This window comes from Lepus europaeus, chromosome 4 (genome assembly GCF_033115175.1).
Source record: "Lepus europaeus isolate LE1 chromosome 4, mLepTim1.pri, whole genome shotgun sequence".
NCBI lineage: Eukaryota > Metazoa > Chordata > Mammalia > Lagomorpha > Leporidae > Lepus > Lepus europaeus.
The window spans coordinates 138,573,594-138,596,714 of record NC_084830.1 but is presented as its reverse complement, the minus strand read 5'-3'; the positions used below and the strand labels follow the sequence as shown (position 1 = coordinate 138,596,714).

The window sequence follows — 23,121 nt, the reverse complement described above, 5'->3', positions numbered from 1 at the left end:
AGTGGAGCATCAGAGGACACAAACTGGTGCCCACATGGGATGCCAGTGTTGCAGGCGATGGCAGCCTTACCCTCTATGCCATAACACTGACCCCACAACCCATATATTCAAATTTACCAAGTCTTCAAATGAATTTTACAAATCCTGTATGTTTTTAATGCTTGAAAGTATTCAGGAGTACACTAAATATCAAAACAGATGTACTTTTCAAAGAGTCATCCATTGCAAATAATCTCTTAAGTGTCTTTTTTTTTTAAACTAAGTAACGGGGGGGGGGGGTTTACAGCCAATAGATCTTGCAACTCTGAAATTGTATGTAAAAATAAAGATGTGTGCATTTTACGTGGGAGAAGATTCAAAACAGTGTTATATTTGAAAGGCTTCTGTGGTCCCCAAAACTCCATACCAACTACCCTAGAGAGACTTTTCCCTTCTACTTTTGGCCTGTATAGCTTTCTTCCATATTTATGATCCCCACCTTTTGTTGGTAAGAAAAAGAAGTTTTCAAGAAAGCACGTGGATGCTGTTGCCTTTGCTGTCAGTCTTTCTGATTTTCCGGTTTAAGATCTCAGAAGAAGAAAAAGTCTTTGAAGCATTCCGTTCTTGGAGGCATAGTGCTGGAAACACTTCTGAACACCTGTTTTCCGTGTGAAGGCTCCAAATCACTCACACACCTTGGAGGAAAGAACAACACACAGCTGAAGATGTGTGAACCACTTTACTTAAGCTGCCACACAAATGGCCCAAAGAAGGGATTACTCATAGTGGCCCTGGTAGGAAAACCACTTGGCATGAAAATTATTTATTACAAACCTACAACACTATAACTCAATTTTGCACTTCAGTTTCTTGTACATATTTCTTTCCATTACAATGCATCTTAATCTGCATCTGTGACTTGTTCCTTCTAGTTTGTGTTGACCTGCTCAATTCACTTAAGTAGGTCCACTTAATTTCTGATAAGATACACCTATTGCAAAATATATTTTTTCAAAAAAGTTTCATTAAGGCTCAATGAACTTATTTTGAAAATAAATATTTTGAAAACTTACACAGTTTCAAACTAAACATATTAATTACATCTAAAATTTAAAGACTTCAAGGTGAATTATCGCATAAGAAGTATTTGTAACATAATCTCTATATAAGTGTACACTAAACACAATTGACCACATTCAAATCACAGTTTCAAATAGAATTGTAAAACTTCTGACTAGCTAAAAGCTCATAGGATATAAAATATTCATTGTTTACCTTTCATAGTGGGTACATTTCTTTTGGGGAAATGCGTTGCAAATGTACACCTAAGTAAATATTATCACCTACTATTTGATGTTATTTTCATACCACTTCATCCCACTCCCAATGAGAAACCTACAAATGATGAGTAATTAGGCGTATGAGTGAGGAAACCAAAGAAACAATCTAAATTAAAACAGTCTAAAGGGACAGAGTAGCGTTTGTGTCCGTGGCACAAATACGCCGGTGGGTGCAGTAACTGCTTAGGACTCTGAGCGCCGCTGTTCGCCCGCTTGGAGAGAAAGGCCGCCAGCGCGCGAACCCGATTCTCCGGGCTCCAGCCGCACAAAGCCGCCAGCTCCCACAGTCGGCTCCTGGGCTGCAGCGGAACTCGCCGGGAATGTAAGGCGTCCAGGCTGCAGAGACGCTGCAGCCACCGAAAGAAAAAAGAACCGGCTGAAACACACAAGGTTTCCAGGGCGACCTGCGGAGAATTCTGCCACCAGGCAACAATGGCCGCTCAAAGGAATCGCCCGGAACGCGGCAAGCTGGTCCTCCTCTGCCTTTTCCTGTGGATGCCGTGGGAGTGCGGAGCTCGGCAGATTCGGTACTCCGTTCCCGAGGAGCTGGAGAAAGGCTCCTTCGTGGGCAACATCTCCAAGGACCTGGGGCTGGAGCCGCGGGAGCTGGCGCAGCGCGGGGTCCGCATCGTCTCCCGAGGTAGGGCGCAGCTTTTTGCTCTTAGCGCGCGCAGCGGCGGCTTGGTCACCGCGGGCAGGATAGACCGGGAGGAGCTCTGCGCTCAGAGCGCGCGGTGTCTGGTGAGCTTTAACGTCCTTGTCGAGGATAGAGTGAAACTTTTTGGAATAGAAATAGAAGTGATTGATATCAACGATAATGCCCCCAAATTCCAAGCAGAAACTTTAGATGTGAAAATTAATGAGAATGTCGCTCCCGGAATGCGCTTTCCTCTCCCGGAAGCTGTTGATCCGGATGTGGGCGTGAACGCTCTACAGAGCTACCAGCTCAGCCCCAATAAGCACTTCTCGCTAGGAGTTCAGAGCCGTGCCAGTGGCGCCAAGTACCCGGAGCTGGTCCTGGAGCGCGCCCTAGATCGAGAGGAAGAGGCCGTCCACCACTTGGTCCTCACCGCCTCGGACGGGGGTGACCCTCTCCGGTCTGGCACTGTCCTCATCAGTGTGACTGTCTTCGATACAAACGACAACGCGCCCGTCTTCACCTTGTCTGAATACCGAGTGAGTGTTCCAGAGAATCTGCCTGTAGGCACTCAGCTGCTGACCATCACTGCCACGGACAAGGACGAAGGCGCCAATGGAGAAGTAACATACTCATTCCGAAAATTACCCGACACGCAGTTGTTGAAATTCCAACTCAACAAACAAACCGGGGAGATAAAAACATCAGAACCTCTAGATTATGAGGAAACAGGCTTCTATGAGATAGAAGTACAAGCGGAAGATGGAGGCGCATATCTCGCAACCGCGAAAGTGCTAATTACAGTGGAAGATGTCAACGACAACAGCCCGGAGGTGACGGTCACGTCCCTGTTCAGTCCAGTGAGGGAAGACTCAGCTCCCGGAACTGTCATCGCCCTTCTAAACGTGCATGACGTAGACTCTGGGCAGAATGGACAGGTGACCTGTGCGACCTCGGGGGACCTACCATTTAAGTTAGAAAAGTCCATCGACAGTTATTATCGGTTGGTGACACACAGAGCCCTTGACAGGGAACAGATATCGTCTTACAACATAACAGTAACGGCCACAGACGGGGGAAGTCCACCTCTGTCAACAGAAACTCACTTGACTCTGCAAGTGGCAGATATCAATGACAACCCACCCAGCTTCTCTCGCATCTCCTATTTTACCTACATCCCAGAGAACAACCCCAGGGGTGCCTCCATCTTCTCGGTGACTGCCCTTGACCCAGACAGCCAAGAGAATGCACAGGTCACCTACTCTCTTACGGAAGATACCATCCAGGGGGCGCCCCTGTCCTCCTATGTCTCCATCAATTCCGACACTGGGGTCCTCTATGCACTGCGCTCCTTTGATTATGAACAGTTTCGAGACCTGCAGCTGTGGGTGACAGCCAGCGACAGCGGGGACCCGCCGCTCAGCAGCAACGTGTCGCTCACCCTGTTCGTGGTGGACCAGAACGACAACGCCCCCGAGATCCTGTACCCCGCCCTCCCCACCGACGGCTCCACAGGCGTGGAGCTGGCGCCCCGCGCCGCAGAGCCCGGATACCTGGTGACCAAGGTGGTGGCGGTGGACAGGGACTCGGGCCAGAACGCCTGGCTGTCCTACCGGCTGCTCAAGGCCAGCGAGCCGGGGCTGTTCGCCGTGGGGCTGCACACGGGCGAGGTGCGCACGGCGCGCGGCCTGCTGGACAGAGACGCGCTCAAGCAGAGCCTCGTGGTGGCCGTCCAGGACCACGGCCAGCCCCCGCTCTCGGCCACCGTCACGCTCACCGTGGCCGTGGCCGACAGCATCCCCGACGTGCTGGCGGACCTGGGCAGCCTCAAGCCTTCCGCCAGTGCGGACGAGTCGGACCTCACGCTGTACCTGGTGGTGGCGGTGGCCGCGGTGTCCTGCGTCTTCCTGGCCTTCGTCATCGTGCTGCTGGCGCTCAGGCTGCGGCGCTGGCACAGCTCTCGCCTGCTGCGGGCGGCGGGCTGCGGCGGCGGGCTGGCGGGCGTGCCGGCCTCGCACTTGGTGGGCGTGGACGGGGTGCGCGCCTTCCTGCAGACCTATTCGCATGAGGTGTCCCTCACGGCGGACTCGCGGAGCAGCCACGTGATCTTCCCGCAGCCCAACTACGCGGACACGCTCCTCAGCCAGGGGAGCTGTGAGAAGAAGGATCCTCTGTCTTTGTTAGATGATTCAAAGTTTCCTATAGAAGATGCTCCTTTGGTTCCAGTGAGTTCCTCTTTTACTTTTTCTGTTCATGATGATTAGATTTACCCTTGGGTTTGCAGCACGATGATGGTGAATTTTAATCTTGATTTATCGCTTTGGTTTCAGTGACATTTGCATTTTTGCTTAAACATTGAAGATTAGAATTTGATGATTATGGCTGACCTTAAAAAAAAAACTTTCTTGTAGAACTGTCTCTATAAAGGCTTGTTGTCATAAGGCTCTTTTGATTAGCTTTGCAGACACTTCTATTTTGTAGTGTTATTGCGTGCAAACAAGCCCTAAGAGAGAGGTCCATTCAGAAGTGCCTGTCAATGTGTGGGTTCTCCTGGTGACCACATGCTGAAATCCTAGCCCCTTAAACAACCCTAGCTCTTATTTTGAAGGCAGGTCTGGAGTAGTACGTAGATGTCATAAACAAATGCGTTAGCCTCTCTGGAAACATAACCCAACCGATGGTTACTCCATGTTCTTCTCAGGGACATGGGCAATATATAGGCCTTGTAGTCATGCTGGTATTTCTCAAACTCTACCTTGTTGTGGTTCTTGAACTTGAATACACTTCCTAGAGTGTTTTTATATTTTCACTGATATTCAGTTAGCAATTCACAGCAATGCATGCTTGTGGTTTTCCAGCTGTAATCATACCTAGTGACACTGTGGCATCCTTTCTGTATTGTCTAATTTCATACTGATAGCTGATAGATACAGCATTTTAATTCAACGCACCTTACCCAACAGGGAGTCTAAAAAGTCTACAGAGTTAAAGTAAGGAAATTTTGGGTTCTTTTCACTTTGTCAGTTTTGTTAAATTTGTCAATCACTATGGCTGAAGATAAATATGAATTGGGGAGAGAGATATATTTGTACAGGTCCACAAGAACAAGAGCAAGGCACTGTGGCAAGTATATTTCAGTGGCTCTCTAATGACATGGAAGGAAACCCTACTGAAACTCTAAGAACTCACAACTCTCAGTCAAAACAAATGATTCAAGAAAGAACTGCTGTTTCTGCAACAAACACGAACTCTTCAAACACCTGATCCCTGGAGGCAAGATGTGTTCATCAGTTCAGTGAAGACAGTGATGGATGTAGTTTGACCTCTTTTATTAAAAATACTCTAGGCACCATAAGTGTCCACTGAACTTGGAACATATAGAGTGTTCTACAACATCTCAAAATACTTCTGAGACCACGGCTTTGTTCATGTCAGTCAGCATGTATTCAATCATAAGTCTGTGGAAGGGCAGCGTGCCTAACTTCGGGCCTAACTATTGACTGCTAAATCACGGAATCTATTCAGTTTCTGTCCATGAGCACCAATTGCTGTGTCTCCATCTCAAACAAGACTTTTGAAAAACCAAGTTCTTTTAATGAAAGAAAGAAAAGAAAGACCTACTCTTTTTACATCATAGGCACTATAAGCAAAAGCTTTCAAATGTAATGCAGTGCTGGAATTCTGTATGGTTTATGACTATGGCAATGGCTGTATTCCAGTATGTAGATAGGGAGGAGAGGATAACCACTTTCTAAGCAATATAGGCTACAAAGGAAGACCAGACTGTCTTACTTATCTTCATTACTTCCAACTTCATGGATAATTATCCTAATTATGTGTGGGGGGGGGAGGCAACAGTGATAGCTTCTTTTTTTAAAAAAAATTTTTTTTCATTTATTGAAAAACAGTTAAAGAGAGAGGTAGAGCCAGAGAGCGAAAGGTCTTCCATTCTGCTGGTTTACTCCCCAAATGACCACAACGACCAGAGCTGAGCTAATCTGAAGCCAGGAGCTTCTTCCAGTCTCCCACGCGGATGCAGGGGCCCAAGGACTTGGGCCATCTTCTACTGCTTTCCCAGGCCATAGCAGACATGCTGGATCAGAAGAGGAGCAGCCGGGAAATGAACCAGCGTCCATATGGGATGCCGGCACTGCAGGCTGGGGCTTTAGTCCACTGCGTCACAGCGCCGGCCCCTAGTGATAGCCTCTTGATGGAAGATTTGGAGAGCAGCAGGTGGTGGGATAGGAAACGTATAGACTCTTCGCTATATATATTTTTGTGCCTTTTTTAATTTCAAAATAAACATTTTGATCTATTCAAAGTCAGTGTAAATTTTAACATATAAAAATTATAGTTATGACCACACAAATATATGTTTCGGGATGAAAACGGAACCAGTGCGGAGTGAGATTCAAATATTTTGGCTATCAAAGAAAAAGAGATCCCCTTAAAGAGGTGCAGTTCCACAAGGAGCCTCTGGGCGCCGCTGTCGGCCAGTGCAGAGCAGGCGCTGACGCCGGGGATCCTCAGCCTCCAGCCTGGGATTTCCTGCACAGCCACCAGTGCAGACACAAGGAAACACTCCGCCCGCAGAAGCTCCTGGCGGCTCACACCCTGCCCGGCATACAAGGATCCCCACCCCGGGGACGGGGACTCTGCCCTTCCCGGGCCGAATGCACCTCTTGCCACTGGAAGGACGCGGACCGAGCGAGCAGTAGCGCGAGCCATGGGAGGGAGCTGCGCGCCCAGGCGCCGGGCCGGCCGCCCGCAGGTACCGTTTGCCTTCCTGCTGCCTTTGTTCTGCCCCGCGCTCTGCGAGCCGATCCGCTACTCCATCCCCGAGGAGCTGGCGGCGGGCTCGGTAGTGGGCGACCTGGCTAAGGACCTGGAGCTCAGCGTGCTGGATGTGTCTGCTCGGAAGCTGCGGCTCAGCGCCGAGAGGCTGCACTTCCACGTAGACGCGCGCACCGGGCGCCTGCTAGTGAGGGACCGAATAGATCGCGAGCAGATTTGCAAAGAGCGGAAGCAGTGCGAGCTGCAGCTGGAAGCCGTGGTGGAAAACCCTTTGAATGTGTTCCATGTCGTTGTCGTGATTGAGGATATTAATGACCACGCGCCTCAATTCCGTAAAGATGAAATAAACTTAGAAATAAGCGAATCCGTCAGCCCGGGCATGAGAACAGTGCTTGAGTCTGCAAAAGACCCCGATATTGGTGTGAATTCACTGAGCAAATACCAACTAAGTCCGAACGAGTATTTCTCGTTGGTAGTGAAAGATAATCCCGACGGTAGCAAATCCCCGGAACTGGTGCTGCAGAAGCCCCTGGACCGAGAAACGCAGGGCACCCACCACTTGGTACTGACGGCACTGGACGGCGGGAATCCGGCCCGAAGCGGTACTGTCCAGATCCAAATCCTGGTGGTGGATGCCAACGATAACCCCCCCGTGTTCAGCCAGGACGTGTACAGGGTCAGCCTCCGGGAAGATGCGCCGCCTGGCACCACCGTGCTGAGGGTGAGGGCCACGGACCAGGATGAGGGCTTCAATGCGGAGGTCACCTACTCCTTTCTCGCGGCCTCTGACAAGGCCCAGCACGTGTTCTCTCTGGAGTCCACGACAGGAAACATTCTAACTCACCAGCCTTTGGATTTTGAAGAAGTGGAAATATACACAATGGATGTAGAAGCAAAGGACCGCGGCTCCCTCTCCACACAGTGTAAAGTCATCGTAGACGTTCTAGACGTAAACGACAACAGCCCGGAAATCATCATCACTTCGCTCTCGGACCAGATTTTGGAGAATTCAGCCCCAGGAATGGTTGTGGCCCTCTTCAAAACACGGGACCCGGATTCTGGGGAAAATGGAAAAGTCACGTGTAGTTTAAGTAGAGACGTTCCATTTAAGATTCATTCTTCTTCCAATAATTACTACAAGTTAGTAACAGATGGCACCCTGGACCGGGAGCAGACCCCGGAGTACAACGTCACCATCATCGCCACCGACGGGGGCCAGCCGCCCCTCTCCTCCAGCTCAACCGTCACCCTGCGCATCGGAGACGTCAACGACAACGCTCCGGTTTTCCAGCAGGCCGCCTACGTGGTCCACGTGCCCGAGAACAACCCCCCGGGAGCCTCCATCGCGCAGGTCAGCGCCTCCGACCCCGACGTGGGCGCCAACGGCCAGGTGTCCTACTCCATCGTGGCCAGCGACCTGGAGCCGCGCGCGCTGTCGTCCTACGTGTCGGTGAGCGCGCACAGCGGCGTGGTGTTCGCGCAGCGCGCCTTCGACCACGAGCAGCTGCGCGCCCTGGAGCTGACGCTGCAGGCCCGCGACCAGGGCTCGCCCGCGCTGCGCGCCAACGTGAGCCTGCGCGTGCTGGTGGGCGACCGCAACGACAACGCGCCGCGGGTGCTGTACCCGGCGCTGGGGCCCGACGGCTCGGCGCTCTTCGACACGGTGCCGCGCGCCGCCGAGCCCGGCTACCTGGTCACCAAGGTGGTGGCGGTGGACGCCGACTCTGGGCACAACGCCTGGCTGTCCTACCACGTGCTGCAGGCCAGCGAGCCCGGGCTCTTCAGCCTGGGGCTGCGCACGGGCGAGGTGCGCACGGCGCGCGCCTTGGGCGACAGGGACGCGGCGCGCCAGCGCCTGCTGGTCGCGGTGCGCGATGGCGGCCAGCCGCCGCTCTCGGCCACCGCCACGCTGCACCTGGTCTTCGCCGACAGCCTGCAGGAGGCGCTGCCGGACCTCAGGGACGACCCCGGCCCGTCTGACCCTCAGGCCGAGCTGCAGTTCTACCTGGTGGTGGCCTTGGCGGTCATCTCTGTGCTCTTCCTGCTGGCGGTGATCCTGGCCATCGGCCTGCGCCTGCGACACTCCTCCAGCCAGGCAACGGGAGGCTGCTTTGGGCCTGTTCTGTGCTCAAAGTCTGGACCCGTGGTTCCCCCCATCTACAGTGAGGGCACACTGCCCTATGCCTATAATTTTTGCGTATCTGGGGCTCAAAGTCAGCCAGAATTTAACTTTCTCGCCTCTGTTGATCACTGTTCAGCCACACAAGATATTCTCAACAAAGAAAGCTCTTCTATGCTATTGGCAAGCATTTTAGCTCCTAGCATTGAAACAGATGAGAAGACTGAAAAGGTACGTACTTAAAATAATGCCTCCTATATTCCAGTATGCCAATGTATTTCCATATAGCACTGCTATTTCAAGACTTTAGATCACTTCGTTGTAAAGATTTTTAAAACAAGTGTAGATCAAAACTACAGGCGTCATTAAAAGGTTACAATGCTTCAATCCTTGTACAATGCAAAGGCATTTTAAGGTAAAAAAAAAATGCATGGGATATCGCGGGCAAAATACTTGTTGGTTAAATATTTGGAAGGTTACGTCCTGCCATCCTAGATGGCAACTCTATGCTGTTCAGTTTTTCTTAAACGGTTTATTTTACTCGGAAAACACTGGTAAGATGATTTGCCATGCGTCCTACCTGATGATGTCGTTGTAATTGTGCTATTTTCACATCTGCAAATGCTACACCCGCCGTCAGTTAAAAGTCACTTAGAACCAAATCTAATCAGAGTTTTCAGTCCACTCGTATTTTGAAAGCTTTTTAAAAACTAAGCAGGCCCTTTTAATAATTAGTCCTTTCATAGAGCCCTTAATAGACTTTTGGCATCACCCTATATAACTATTGTTTGCAGTTTTAAGCTTTGCAAATAGCTGCGATTCACGAAAAGGTGGGTAATCATTTCTTCCGGAACCAGCACATTGGTTTTTTCTTAGTCGTTGCAATAATAAGAGTGGGCTCTAGGCGCCGCTGTTCACCAGTCGGGGAAGGGAAGCCGCGCGCCTGGAGCCCCTCCCTTCCCCACCGCGCCGGCACAAAGCCGAACGAGATGGATACTCACAGATCCTGACGCCGGACACTTGAGAGTACTTTGCTTCGTTTTCTAACATATTTTGGATGCGGACGGCCTGAGATCTCGCAGAAACAAAAGCTGGTTCAGAACAAACCGGCTCAAGAAACAGCGGAATACCGGCTCCGACCCTGCCATGGCGAATCGGCCACAGCGCCAGAACCGCAGCGGGCTGGCCCTGCTGTGCGTCTTCCTGGGGACGCTGCGGGAGTCCGGGGCCGGGCAGATCCGATACTCGGTGCCTGAAGAGACGGACAAGGGCTTCTTGGTGGGCAACGTCTCCAAGGACCTGGGGCTGGAGCCCAGTGAGCTGGCGCAGCGCGGAGTCCGCATCGTGTCCCGAGGTAGGGCGCAGCTGTTCGCGCTGAGTCCGCGAGGCGGCGGCTTGGTCACGGCGGGCAGGATAGACCGGGAAGAGCTCTGTGAGACGGTGTCCTCCTGTTTTTTAAATATAGAGATTCTTGTGGAAGACACCTTGAAGATTTACGGAGTGGAGGTGGAAATACTGGATATTAACGATAACGCCCCCAGCTTCCAGGAAGAGGAAGTAGAGATAAAAGTCAGCGAGCACGCAGCCGCTGGATCACGGTTCCCCCTTCCCAGCGCCAGGGATCCGGACGTGGGCGCGAACTCCCTCCAGAGCTACCAGCTCAGCCCTAACAGCTACTTTACTTTGCAAGTGCGAGGCGGCGAAACAGATGGGGCCAAGAATCCGGAGCTGGTGCTGGAGGGAGGCCTGGACCGGGAGAGGGAGGCTGCGCACCTGCTGCTCCTCACAGCCTTCGATGGAGGGGAGCCTGTGCGCAAGGGCACGATTCCCATTCGTGTGGTGGTCCTCGACGTAAATGACCACATCCCAAAGTTCACCCAGTCTGTGTATCGAGTGAGTGTTCCCGAAAACCTCAGCTCGGGAACTCGGGTGCTCGTGGTAAACGCAACAGATCCAGATGAGGGAGCCAATGGGCAAGTGATGTATTCATTCCGGAATGTGGAAAGCAAAGCTTCTGGAATATTCCAGTTGAATTCTCAAACCGGAGAAGTTCTAGTACGGGGGTCTCTGGATTTTGAAAAGTATAGATCCTATGAGATGGAAGTTCAAGGCCAAGATGGTGGAGGTCTTCTGACCACGGCAAAGGTGGTGGTTACCCTTGTGGATGTGAATGATAACGCTCCAGAGATAACCATCACCTCTGCTACTCACTCCATGCTGGAAAATTCGCCTCCAGGTACAGTCGTTGCTCTTTTAAACGTGCAAGACCAAGATTCTGGAGAAAATGGTCAGGTCTCCTGTTTCATTCCTAACAATCTGCCTTTTAAATTAGAAAAGACTTATGGAAATTATTACAAGTTGGTAACAAACAGAGCATTGGACAGGGAGCAGGTCCAGAGCTACAATATAACACTGACAGCCAGGGACCAGGGGAATCCACCCTTGTCTACAGAAACTTACATCACACTGAACGTTGCAGACGACAACGATAACCCTCCAGCTTTCTCTGACTCCTCCTACTCCGCTTACATTCCTGAAAACAACCCCAGAGGAGCCTCCGTTTTCTCAGTGACTGCCCTTGACCCAGACAGCCAAGAGAATGCACAGGTCACCTACTCTCTTACGGAAGATACCATCCAGGGGGCGCCCCTGTCCTCCTACGTCTCCATCAATTCCGACACTGGGGTCCTCTATGCACTGCGCTCCTTTGATTATGAACAGTTTAGAGACCTGCAGCTGTGGGTGACAGCCAGCGACAGCGGGGACCCGCCACTCAGCAGCAACGTGTCGCTCACCCTGTTCGTGGTGGACCAGAACGACAACGCCCCCGAGATCCTGTACCCCGCCCTCCCCACCGACGGCTCCACAGGCGTGGAGCTGGCGCCCCGCGCCGCAGAGCCCGGATACCTGGTGACCAAGGTGGTGGCGGTGGACAGAGACTCGGGCCAGAACGCCTGGCTGTCCTACCGGCTGCTCAAGGCCAGCGAGCCGGGGCTGTTCGCCGTGGGGCTGCACACGGGCGAGGTGCGCACGGCGCGCGGCCTGCTGGACAGAGACGCGCTCAAGCAGAGCCTCGTGGTGGCCGTCCAGGACCACGGCCAGCCCCCGCTCTCGGCCACCGTCACGCTCACCGTGGCCGTGGCCGACAGCATCCCCGACGTGCTGGCGGACCTGGGCAGCCTCAAGCCTTCCGCCAGTGCGGACGAGTCGGACCTCACGCTGTACCTGGTGGTGGCGGTGGCCGCGGTGTCCTGCGTCTTCCTGGCCTTCGTCATCGTGCTGCTGGCGCTCAGGCTGCGGCGCTGGCACAGCTCTCGCCTGCTGCGGGCGGCGGGCTGCGGCGGCGGGCTGGCGGGCGTGCCGGCCTCGCACTTGGTGGGCGTGGACGGGGTGCGCGCCTTCCTGCAGACCTATTCCCATGAGGTGTCCCTTACTGCAGATTCAAGGAAGAGCCATATTATCTTCCCGCAGCCCAACTACGCGGACACGCTCCTCAGCCAGGGGAGCTGTGGGAAAAGCGAGCCACTCTTAATAGGTGAAGACTCAGCTACTATTTTAGGCAAATGTGATCCGATAAATAATCAGGTGAGTTCTATTGGTCTTCTGATTGTTGGTGTCTCGGCACAAATCTTTTAGGGGACTTTTTTTCTGGCCGTGTTTTTGGGGGCGTCCTTGTTTCATACATATTTAGAGTGGCACATGCTGTGTATTTTACCTCTCATCAGATTCCCATCATTCTGCAGGAATTTCTTGTGAAAGTCATTTAAAAAGTCCTGGTATATTTTGTTTCAAGTGACCAGTTAAACTATCTTGGCCTGCTTTGTAGTAAGGTGAATTGTAGTATTATTTTTCTATCATCAGTGTCTGTGGTTCTCTATATAAAGTGAATATGACTCAAATCAATGATTAACAAGGGATTTCACCTATTTACTATTTCGATTTCTTGTTGCCTATGCTGGTTTGCAGGTATATTCTACCATTGTTTTCTGTTACTTCTAATGCCCAAATGCGATCTTATTGATTCATTAGCATCTCTCTGGCTTTCATTCTCATTAGTTTATCCACACACACACATATCGTGTAAGCTTTTTTTCTGAGCGTGAAATAATTCTATCTTGATTCTTAATGGCTTAATGGCTGGTAATGTGTTTAGATACTGCTGACTATTTCAACATTATCTCATTGCTTCGTCTTGATCCAAAGAGATGTACTGATTAGCATTTAATTACAGGACATTTTGGGTGAGAGGAATGTAGATCAAATTTTTTCCTTAAGTTCCAGATATCTTTTCTATTACTATAGTGATACCAGTATTCTGAAGAAGAAGTAATTGGATTATTGAACTGGTGTTGTTTACTTTTATTCTTTTACATTAGTGTCTGTGCAGAAAGCTTTTTAATATAGTAAACTCACATACAGAATTAACAATTTTGAGCCAGTGCTTCTCAAAACATTATTTTAAAATCTGCTGAAGATCCTGTGCTTTTCAGATTTATACAGCATAGCCAGGGTATAAACAATGGAGGTAGGCACTGAGACTGATTTCACTGGTGTTCCTCTGGACACTTTCTGTTGTTTTCCGTATACCTAGGAGTCATCGATTCCTCCTTCCTTTCATCATAGACTCACTTTGTAGTACATCGAAGTATACTCAATTACTGTGTTCAAAGCCTACTTGTTATCAAAGGCTTGGTGGCTACCTAATGACATTCATGACATAAAGCCTAGGAACACAGGTGAGTAAATGAGACTTATCTAGGGTATTTGGTCACAAGAATAATTATCCCACTCAGTCCAGCTCAGCACTCTCATCACTTCTAGATATTTGGCCCAGATTGCTTACACATTCACGTTCCATTTCAAGTTTATGTTTCTTACGTAAGAATTGACCTTGGTATAATTAACTGCATATTGAGTATCTAGGACTTGGGCAAGAAGAATTTCATCTGTAGGAAAGAGAATTCTTTCAATAGCTACCTAAATTTGTCTCGAAGAGAAGAAAATATTAGCATGGTTTGAGCATCTAGCAATAGGAATCATGCTTATGACATTTCCAAACTAAGAAAAAAATAGTTAAGGCATTGTATACTTGAACTGGAATTAGATTTTAAAAAAGCATATGAGGGGTTTGGCTGTGAGACAGAGGTTGTTCCATATTTTTAAGCACTAAACTATACTGAACTAGTTAGAAAGCAAAAAAAAAAAAAAAAGTAGTGGAGGACAAAAAAGGAAGGTTGAATTTGAAACCTGATATTTATAGGGTTACTTTGACTCAAGGTAGTGGTAAAGTACTGTTATAACTTATAGTCCAATTAAATAAGAGGATAAAAATAGAATGCTCTCACATTTCCTGTCATTAAATTCCTACAGCAACCTACTAAGTTATACCTTTATATTTGTGATGAAAGTATAAAACAATTAATGCTCTTCATAGATCTCTATTTTAAGCAATAAGGGATATTTTATGGCACTGGTCATCTTTGTTCTGAGTATGCCTTAGGTAGCTTTGATAAAAGGAGAAGTATCTGCTCATCTGATTGAAGACAATCCTGGATGTCATTTCTTATCTATCAAAATTTCCCTCTACCACTTGGTGGGGCTCTTTTCCCACGTGGTCTTTGTCCTATATCTGGAGAGAAGAGTGACTGCTTCTTCCAATAAGTGCATTGCCTCTGATTAGAAAAAGACTAGCTTTAACCTCTCATTACTGGGCTAATGGCTCTTCTATAGGATCCTATGTCTAAGGAGCCTTCCTTGGTGGTAAACACTGGAAAACAGACACACTCAACACTAGTGAACTGCCTAGTTGTCCATACATCAGTCTAGTATATCTATAGGAAAACCAAATCCCACTGAATTTGCAAAGCCTTCTGACTGCAGTTTTCTAAATAGACTCCGAGCGCCGCTGTTGACCAATGTGCTGCAAGAGCTGGAGCCCGCGATCCACCCGGGTGAAACTCTGCGCGGTCACAGAAGCAAGTTAGAAAGGAGAGTCGCCGGGATTCAGGTTTTCTGCTTGGCAAATCTGATTTCGTAGGGGTTGAGATACCCTTAAATTGGGAGAAGTGGATTTTCTACCCGGTAAAGCGTCTCCTCTGAGCATCCGAGGCTGCAGTGACGATGGGGAGTAGGGCGAAGGAGAGGAGCCGGACTCGGCAGCGGCGGCAAGTACTCTTTCCCTTCCTGCTGCCTTTGTTCTGCGGGGCTCTCTCGGAGCAGACCAGATATTCTATTCCGGAAGAAATGCCCAGGGGCTCGGTGGTGGGGAACCTCGCTCAGGACCTGGGGCTGCAGGTTCCGGATTTAGTGACCCGCAACCTCAGAGTTAGTGCAGACAAAGAATACTTCACCGTGAGCGTGGAGAATGGGAACCTGCTTGTGAGTGACAGAATAGATCGGGAGTCAATCTGCTCCCAAAACCCTGTGTGTGTCGTGCCCTTGGAAATTGTAGCAGAAAATCCTCTAAATGTTTTTCACATAAATGTGCTGATAGAAGATATAAATGACAATCCGCCCCATTTCCCGCAAAATAGCATTACTTTACAAATCAATGAGCTTGCAATTCCAGGCACTCGGTTTGGCCTGGAATCTGCTATAGATGCAGACGTAGGGTCTCACTCCCTCCAGAGTTACCAACTCAGCTCCAATAAGCACTTCTCTCTGACGGTAAAGGGCAAGGCTGAAGGCAAGAACGCTCCAGAATTGGTGTTGGAGAAGCCCCTGGACAGGGAACAGCAGAGCTCTCTTCTCCTGGTGCTGACAGCGGTGGATGGGGGCGATCCGGTCCTATCTGGCACAGCTCAAATTCATATCAAGGTCACTGATGCCAATGATAACGCCCCAGTGTTCAGCCAGGATGTGTACAAAGTCAGCCTTAGGGAAAATGTGCCCAGAGGCACCTCTGTGGTAAAGGTGACAGCCACCGACCGGGACGAGGGCATCAACGCGGAGATCACCTACGCCTTCAAAACCCTGCGGGATGATGTTGGAAACATGTTTTTGATAGACCATCACACTGGAGAAGTTCAGTCCAAAGACTCCATCGACTTTGAAATCAGCAGCAGTTATACCCTGAGTGTGGAAGCCATGGACGGTGGTGGCATGGCCGCAGAATGTAAAATTATACTAGAAATTCTAGACGAGAACGACAATGCTCCAGATGTGGTTTTTACTTCTGTGTCGAATTCCATAACAGAGGACGCAAAACCAGGGACAGTGATCGCTCTATTCAAAACACATGATAAAGATTCTGGAGAAAACGGACAGGTCACATGCTTCATAAAAGAACAAGTTCCTTTTCGAATCGAATCTTCCGCCAGTAATTACTACAAGTTAGTAACAGATGGCACCCTGGACCGCGAGCAGACCCCGGAGTACAACGTCACCATCATCGCCACCGACGGGGGCCAGCCGCCCCTCTCCTCCAGCTCAACCGTCACCCTGCGCATCGGAGACGTCAACGACAACGCTCCGGTTTTCCAGCAGGCCGCCTACGTGGTCCACGTGCCCGAGAACAACCCCCCGGGAGCCTCCATCGCGCAGGTCAGCGCCTCCGACCCCGACGTGGGCGCCAACGGCCAGGTGTCCTACTCCATCGTGGCCAGCGACCTGGAGCCGCGCGCGCTGTCGTCCTACGTGTCGGTGAGCGCGCACAGCGGCGTGGTGTTCGCGCAGCGCGCCTTCGACCACGAGCAGCTGCGCGCCCTGGAGCTGACGCTGCAGGCCCGCGACCAGGGCTCGCCCGCGCTGCGCGCCAACGTGAGCCTGCGCGTGCTGGTGGGCGACCGCAACGACAACGCGCCGCGGGTGCTGTACCCGGCGCTGGGGCCCGACGGCTCGGCGCTCTTCGACACGGTGCCGCGCGCCGCCGAGCCCGGCTACCTGGTCACCAAGGTGGTGGCGGTGGACGCCGACTCTGGGCACAACGCCTGGCTGTCCTACCACGTGCTGCAGGCCAGCGAGCCCGGGCTCTTCAGCCTGGGGCTGCGCACGGGCGAGGTGCGCACGGCGCGCGCCTTGGGCGACAGGGACGCGGCGCGCCAGCGCCTGCTGGTCGCGGTGCGCGATGGCGGCCAGCCGCCGCTCTCGGCCACCGCCACGCTGCACCTGGTCTTCGCCGACAGCCTGCAGGAGGCGCTGCCGGACCTCAGGGACGACCCCGGCCCGTCTGACGCGCAGGCCGAGCTGCAGTTCTACCTGGTGGTGGCCTTGGCGGTCATCTCTGTGCTCTTCCTGCTGGCGGTGATCCTGGCCATCGGCCTGCGCCTGCGACACTCCTCCGGCCCCGCCGCCTGGGGTTGCTTCCAACCCGGTCTGTGCGTCAAGTCTGGACCCGTGGTTCTCCCCGACTACAGCCAGGGGACTCTGCCCTATTCCTACAATCTGTACGTTGCTTCTGATTCTCGAAAAACAAGGTTTGATTTTCTCACCATGACTCCAGAAATGGTTCCCCCACAAGATCTTTCTAATGAAGCTTCCTTAGTAATTAGTGTCAACGAGAATAACAAGATAAGCTCTGACGCTGTTGCTCCTGCTCAGGTGAGTTTCGTTAAGAAATGGTTTGGATTAATTTTCAAACCAATATTTTGGCAAGAAAATTTTAAAACATACTATTGTTTCCACTTTGCTGCTGCTCTCTCGCTCACTCTCACTTTCGGTATTTTTTCCTTTCTCCGTGGGCCAGTAACTAGTGTTAGCCTTCAGGGGTTCTGGACTATTTTGACAGTTTCGCCTGAGCTATTCTTTATCCACGTACACCAACCAAACAAAAACCTACTATGGGGAGTATTATGATGCCGCTGCCATTCAAATATTTTAATTAAACAGTAATTTTTTTTCTTTCTATGGTGTTCTTTGGGAGATAAATATTTTTAATATATGACTTTTTCTTTATTAACAATAAATTGAGAGGTAATTCAGGAGAATGATCTTTTTAAAATAATGAAATGGCAATGACTTGATAATATTTAAGGTAAATGAAAAGGTGATCTTGGAATCATACCATGTAGATGAATTTTGTGTCTGATCTTTTCTCACAGCTACCTGTAGATTTCCTTCCAGTTTTAAAGGTATCATTTTGTTTTACACATATGAAACGTGCTTATCTTCAGAATTTAAATATTTATTTTCATGAATGTACAGTAGATAGTTATCACAGAGATTATTTTTCTCTCTGTTTTGATGGGCTTCCAAACGTATTAACAGTAAACCTCAAAAGTTGGAATTCAGTTAATTACACAGGAAAATGTAAATGTATCCTATTCTTTGGATTGTTCTTTCTCTTTAACTCTCCCCCAACACTAAACATTATTTCAAAATATACTATACTAGTAGAATTGTGGAAGTACTACCATTATTTGCAGTCAATACAAGTTGTAATACTTCCATTTTGTTCTTTTAAAAAATTTATTTATTATTTATTTGAAAGAGTTAGAGAGAGGCAGAGGCAGAGAGAGAAGGAGATAGAGAGATCTTCCGTCCACTGGTTTACTTCCAGAATGGCCGCGGCAGCCAGAGCTGAGCAGACCAAAGCCAGAAGCCAGGTCTTCCATGAGGGTGCAGGGGCCCAAACACTTGGGCCATCTTCTACTGCTTTCCCAGGCCATAGCAGAGAGCTGGATTGGAAGAGGAGCAGCTGGGACTCAAACCAGCACCCATAAGGGATGTCGGCACTGCAGGTGGCGGCTTTACCCACTAGGCCAGAGCACCGGCCCCTTCCATTTTATTCTAAAAATATTAATGTGTCTTCTTCATTCATATCTTGTCAGGTGTGATTCTCATAATGTGCACAATCACATTTCTCATTTTTAGATTTCCATATCGTGAAAATTTTAAGTGTTAAATGTCAATCACCAGTTAAAATAATTCTTCCACTTGGAAAATCTATTGAAGAATCTATTATGAAAAATGTTGCCTTACATTATAGCTGAATCAAAAATTTTAAATAATTTTTACATGATTTCTCAAAATGGGAAACTCCTAGGGAGATGGCGCTCATTATAGGTGTGCTGAGGACAGAGTGATCTTAAAGCAGGTGCACCAAAATTACTGTTTTTAAAAACTTCAAACTGGTTTAAAAGCTCGTTGGAAAATTCAGAAAACACAGGCAACTACAGAGAAGAATCGGAAGAAAAGTGGCTCTATATGGAAAGTTCTAGAGAAATAAAAAGAAACTCGCTAAGTTGCTGCTAACACAAATGCTATTGGCTTAGTCAACCCGTCTTCCGTCCCTATTTGAAGAACAGTAGGTGGAGCTATTTAAGGTATAAAAACCCAAAAATCCTTTCCCGGGAATTCAAGATTGTGCAGTAATTGGTTAGGACTCTGAGCGCCGCTGTTCACCAGTCCGAGAGAGAAGGCGCAGCTCTGCTGCCTTGCGTGCGCCTGAAGCACAAAGCAGGAATAGATGAAAGCGAACCATCTCAGAGCGGAGACTGACTCCAGGAGCCCGACGCGGGGAGTCCCTCTTGCCCCCCCCAGGGGTCCGATTCCAGGCAAGGCTGAAGAACCGATCCTGACTTCGGCGGTCAAGAGCAAAACTGGAAATAATCCTCCAAGAAAGTGACAATGATTCCGCCGCTACTGCACCGGGGCTGCAAAGGGCTGGTCCTGCTGGGAGTCCTCCTGGGGATCCTGTGGGAAACCGGATGCACCCAGATACGCTATTCAGTTCCCGAGGAGCTGGAGAAAGGCTCCTTCGTGGGCAACATCTCCAAGGACCTGGGGCTGGAGCCGCGGGAGCTGGCGCAGCGCGGAGTCCGCATCGTGTCCCGAGGTAGGGCGCAGCTCTTCTCTCTGAACGCGCGCAGCGGCGGCTTGGTCACGGCGGGCCGGATAGACCGGGAGGAGCTCTGTATGGGGGCCATCAAGTGTCAGCTAAACCTAGAGATTCTGATGGAGGACAGAGCGAAGATATACGGCGTGGAAGTGGAAGTGAGGGACATTAACGATAACGCCCCCTACTTCCGTGAAAGTGAATTAGAAATAAAAATGAGCGAAAATGCAGCCACTGGGATGCGCTTCCCCCTTCCCCACGCTTGGGATCCGGATATCGGGAAGAACTCTCTCCAGAGCTACGAGCTCAGCGCCAACACTCACTTCTCCCTGGACGCGCAGAACGGAGCGGACGGTAACAAGTACCCGGAGCTGGTGCTGGAGCGAGCCCTGGACCGCGAAGAGAAGGCCGCTCACCTCCTGGTGCTGACTGCGCGCGACGGGGGCGAGCCGGCGCGCTCCGGCACCGCGCGCATCCGCGTGGTGGTCGTTGACGCCAACGACAACGCGCCGGCGTTCGCGCGGCCCGAGTACCACGTGAGCGTGGCGGAGAACGTGGCTGTGGGCACTCAGCTGCTGCTGGTCAACGCCACGGATCCGGACGAAGGCGCCAACGCGGAAGTGCTGTACTCCTTCCGCTACGTGGACGACAGGGCGGCCCGAGTCTTCCAGCTGGACGGTCGTCTGGGGACCATATCCACTGTCGGGGAGCTGGACCACGAGGAGTCGGGTTTCTACGAGATGGAAGTGCAAGCGATGGACCACGCAGGGTATTCCGCGCGAGCCAAGGTGCGGATCACAGTGCTGGACGTGAACGACAACGCCCCTGAAGTCGTCGTCACCTCCCTCGCCAGCTCCGTTCCCGAAAACTCCCCCAGAGGGACCTTAATAGCCCTTTTAAATGTAAATGATCAGGACTCCGGGGAAAACGGACGGGTGACCTGTTTCATCCCAGGGAACCTGCCCTTTAAATTAGACAAATCTTACGGAAATTACTATAGTTTAGTTACAGACGCGGTCTTAGACCGGGAACAGGTTCCGAGCTACAACATCACCGTGACCGCCACCGACCGGGGAAGTCCGCCCCTGTCCACGGAAACGCACATCGCCCTGGAGGTGGCAGACACCAACGACAACCCGCCGGCCTTCCCTCGGGACTCCTACTCCGCCCACGTCCCAGAGAACAACCCCAGAGGGGCCTCCCTGGTCTCCGTGACCGCCCGCGACCCCGACTGTGATGAAAACGCCCAGATCACGTATTCCCTGGCCGAGAGCACCCCGCAAGGGGTCCCCGTGTCCTCCTACGTCTCCATCAACTCGGACACCGGCGTCCTGTACGCCCTGCACTCCTTCGACTACGAGCAGTTCCGAGACCTGCAGCTGTGGGTGACAGCCAGCGACAGCGGGGACCCGCCGCTCAGCAGCAACGTGTCGCTCACCCTGTTCGTGGTGGACCAGAACGACAACGCCCCCGAGATCCTGTACCCCGCCCTCCCCACCGACGGCTCCACAGGCGTGGAGCTGGCGCCCCGCGCCGCAGAGCCCGGATACCTGGTGACCAAGGTGGTGGCGGTGGACAGGGACTCGGGCCAGAACGCCTGGCTGTCCTACCGGCTGCTCAAGGCCAGCGAGCCGGGGCTGTTCGCCGTGGGGCTGCACACGGGCGAGGTGCGCACGGCGCGCGGCCTGCTGGACAGAGACGCGCTCAAGCAGAGCCTCGTGGTGGCCGTCCAGGACCACGGCCAGCCCCCGCTCTCGGCCACCGTCACGCTCACCGTGGCCGTGGCCGACAGCATCCCCGACGTGCTGGCGGACCTGGGCAGTCTCGAGTCTCCCACCCATTCTGAAACCTCGAGCCTCACGCTGTACCTGGTGGTGGCGGTGGCCGCGGTGTCCTGCGTCTTCCTGGCCTTCGTCATCGTGCTGCTGGCGCTCAGGCTGCGGCGCTGGCACAAGTCACGCTTGCTCCAGGCTGTGGGTGGTGGGTTGACGGACCCGCACTTTGTGGGCGTGGACGGGGTGCGCGCCTTCCTGCAGACCTATTCCCACGAGGTGTCCCTCACGGCGGACTCGCGGAGCAGCCACGTGATCTTCCCGCAGCCCAACTACGCGGACACGCTCCTCAGCCAGGGGAGCTGTGGGAAAAGCGAGCCTCTATTGCTGTCAGGTGATCCCATGCTTTCTAAAGACAATCGCGCCTCACTTCAGGTGAGTCCAAGTCAAATGTTCTCTGGGAATGCAGCGAAATAACCCTTAGGATAGGTAATTCCTGTCTATCTGAAATTTATAAAGCAGGTGCCAATAAATATATCTATAGGTGGTGGAAACCAACAGCTGCCCACTCACCTTCCCTCATGCTTGCTCCTATAGCAGTTTATATCTAATAGATTGTTTATGGACAGCTCGTGAAGCACTTTATTAATAGTCCATACGGCCTTCTAATTTAATTTACCAACTCTAATACTCTTCCTGCTTTTATTTTTTTCCTGTTGACCGTGCAGCATTTTTCTTGTGGAGCATCTGATACCAGTTTGTCCGTTAAGAACACAGGTTCTGATCGAGGGGTGGAATGTAACTGAATGGAAAGCATAAAGGGAAAAGATTAGTATATTTCTATAGAGTGGCTTTTAGCTTCAATTGAAATCATAAAGTGCATTTAATTTCTTTTAAAGTGCAGTAATTTTTTCTGCCATAGGGGATGCATACATTCATCGTTTTCAGTGTCCTGATTCATTTCTTGGTTTTAAATCATTCACACACTTGCTAATATGATAAGTTTATTTCTTACACATCTGAGATTTTTTTTTTTTTAAATTTTTGACAGGCAGAGTGGACAGTGAGAGAGAGACAGAGAGAAAGGTCTTCCTTTGCCGTTGGTTCACCCTCCAATGGCCGCCGTGGTAGCGCGCTGCGGCCGGCGCTGTTCCGATGGCAGGAGCCAGGTGCTTCTCCTGGTCTCCCATGGGGTGCAGGGCCCAAGGACTTGGGCCATCCTCCACTGCACTCCCTGGCCACAGCAGAGAGCTGGCCTGGAAGAGGGGCAACCGGGACAGGATCGGTGCCCCGACCGGGACTAGAACTCGGTGTGCCGGCGCCGCAAGGCGGAGGATTAGCCTGTTGAGCCACGGCGCCGGCCCCACATCTGAGATTTTATCACTGAAATATATAGTGCAGAAATTTTCATGTGAAAAACTAAAAGATTTTTCCATCTTACTGCACATTTTAGTAAAATAATGTGCACCAAGGTAGACATTTATTTTGCCCATTTTATCTTCACTGGTGTTGTTAATGATGACTTTGTAAAAAAAAAAAAATCAGAATTAACAAAATGGGTTTGGGGCCCAGTTTTATTATTGTGGAAAATTTGCAGTAATTTCTTCTGCTTCCTACATGAAATTTCCCATACTTTTACAAACATGGAAAATGCATAAATGCTAACCGTGTCCCGAGAATCTTAGGTTTAATGCAGAGTGTTTCAC

The 23,121-nt window shown here is 50.8% G+C and overlaps 1 protein-coding gene across 20 annotated transcripts in view; it reads left to right on the top strand.

Moving 5' to 3' along the window:
- Positions 1-23,121, top strand: part of LOC133757960 (protocadherin gamma-C5) — a 180,839-nt gene that overhangs the window by 83,776 nt on the left and 73,942 nt on the right. Inside the window, exons 1-2 of one of the 20 annotated variants that reach the window (XM_062188969.1) lie at positions 9,771-10,223; positions 10,335-12,454. The exons of 14 other annotated variants lie outside the window; for them this stretch is intronic. In XM_062188969.1, the coding sequence (XP_062044953.1) occupies positions 10,016-10,223; positions 10,335-12,454 (2,328 nt within the window). In that variant the 5' untranslated portion in view covers positions 9,771-10,015. Of the gene's footprint in view, positions 1-1,555; positions 4,182-6,464; positions 9,101-9,768; positions 12,455-14,811; positions 17,408-19,204; positions 21,851-23,121 lie in introns of those variants that run through there. 5 more of the 20 variants (XM_062188957.1, XM_062188961.1, XM_062188950.1 and 2 more) reach the window with 5 other exon arrangements.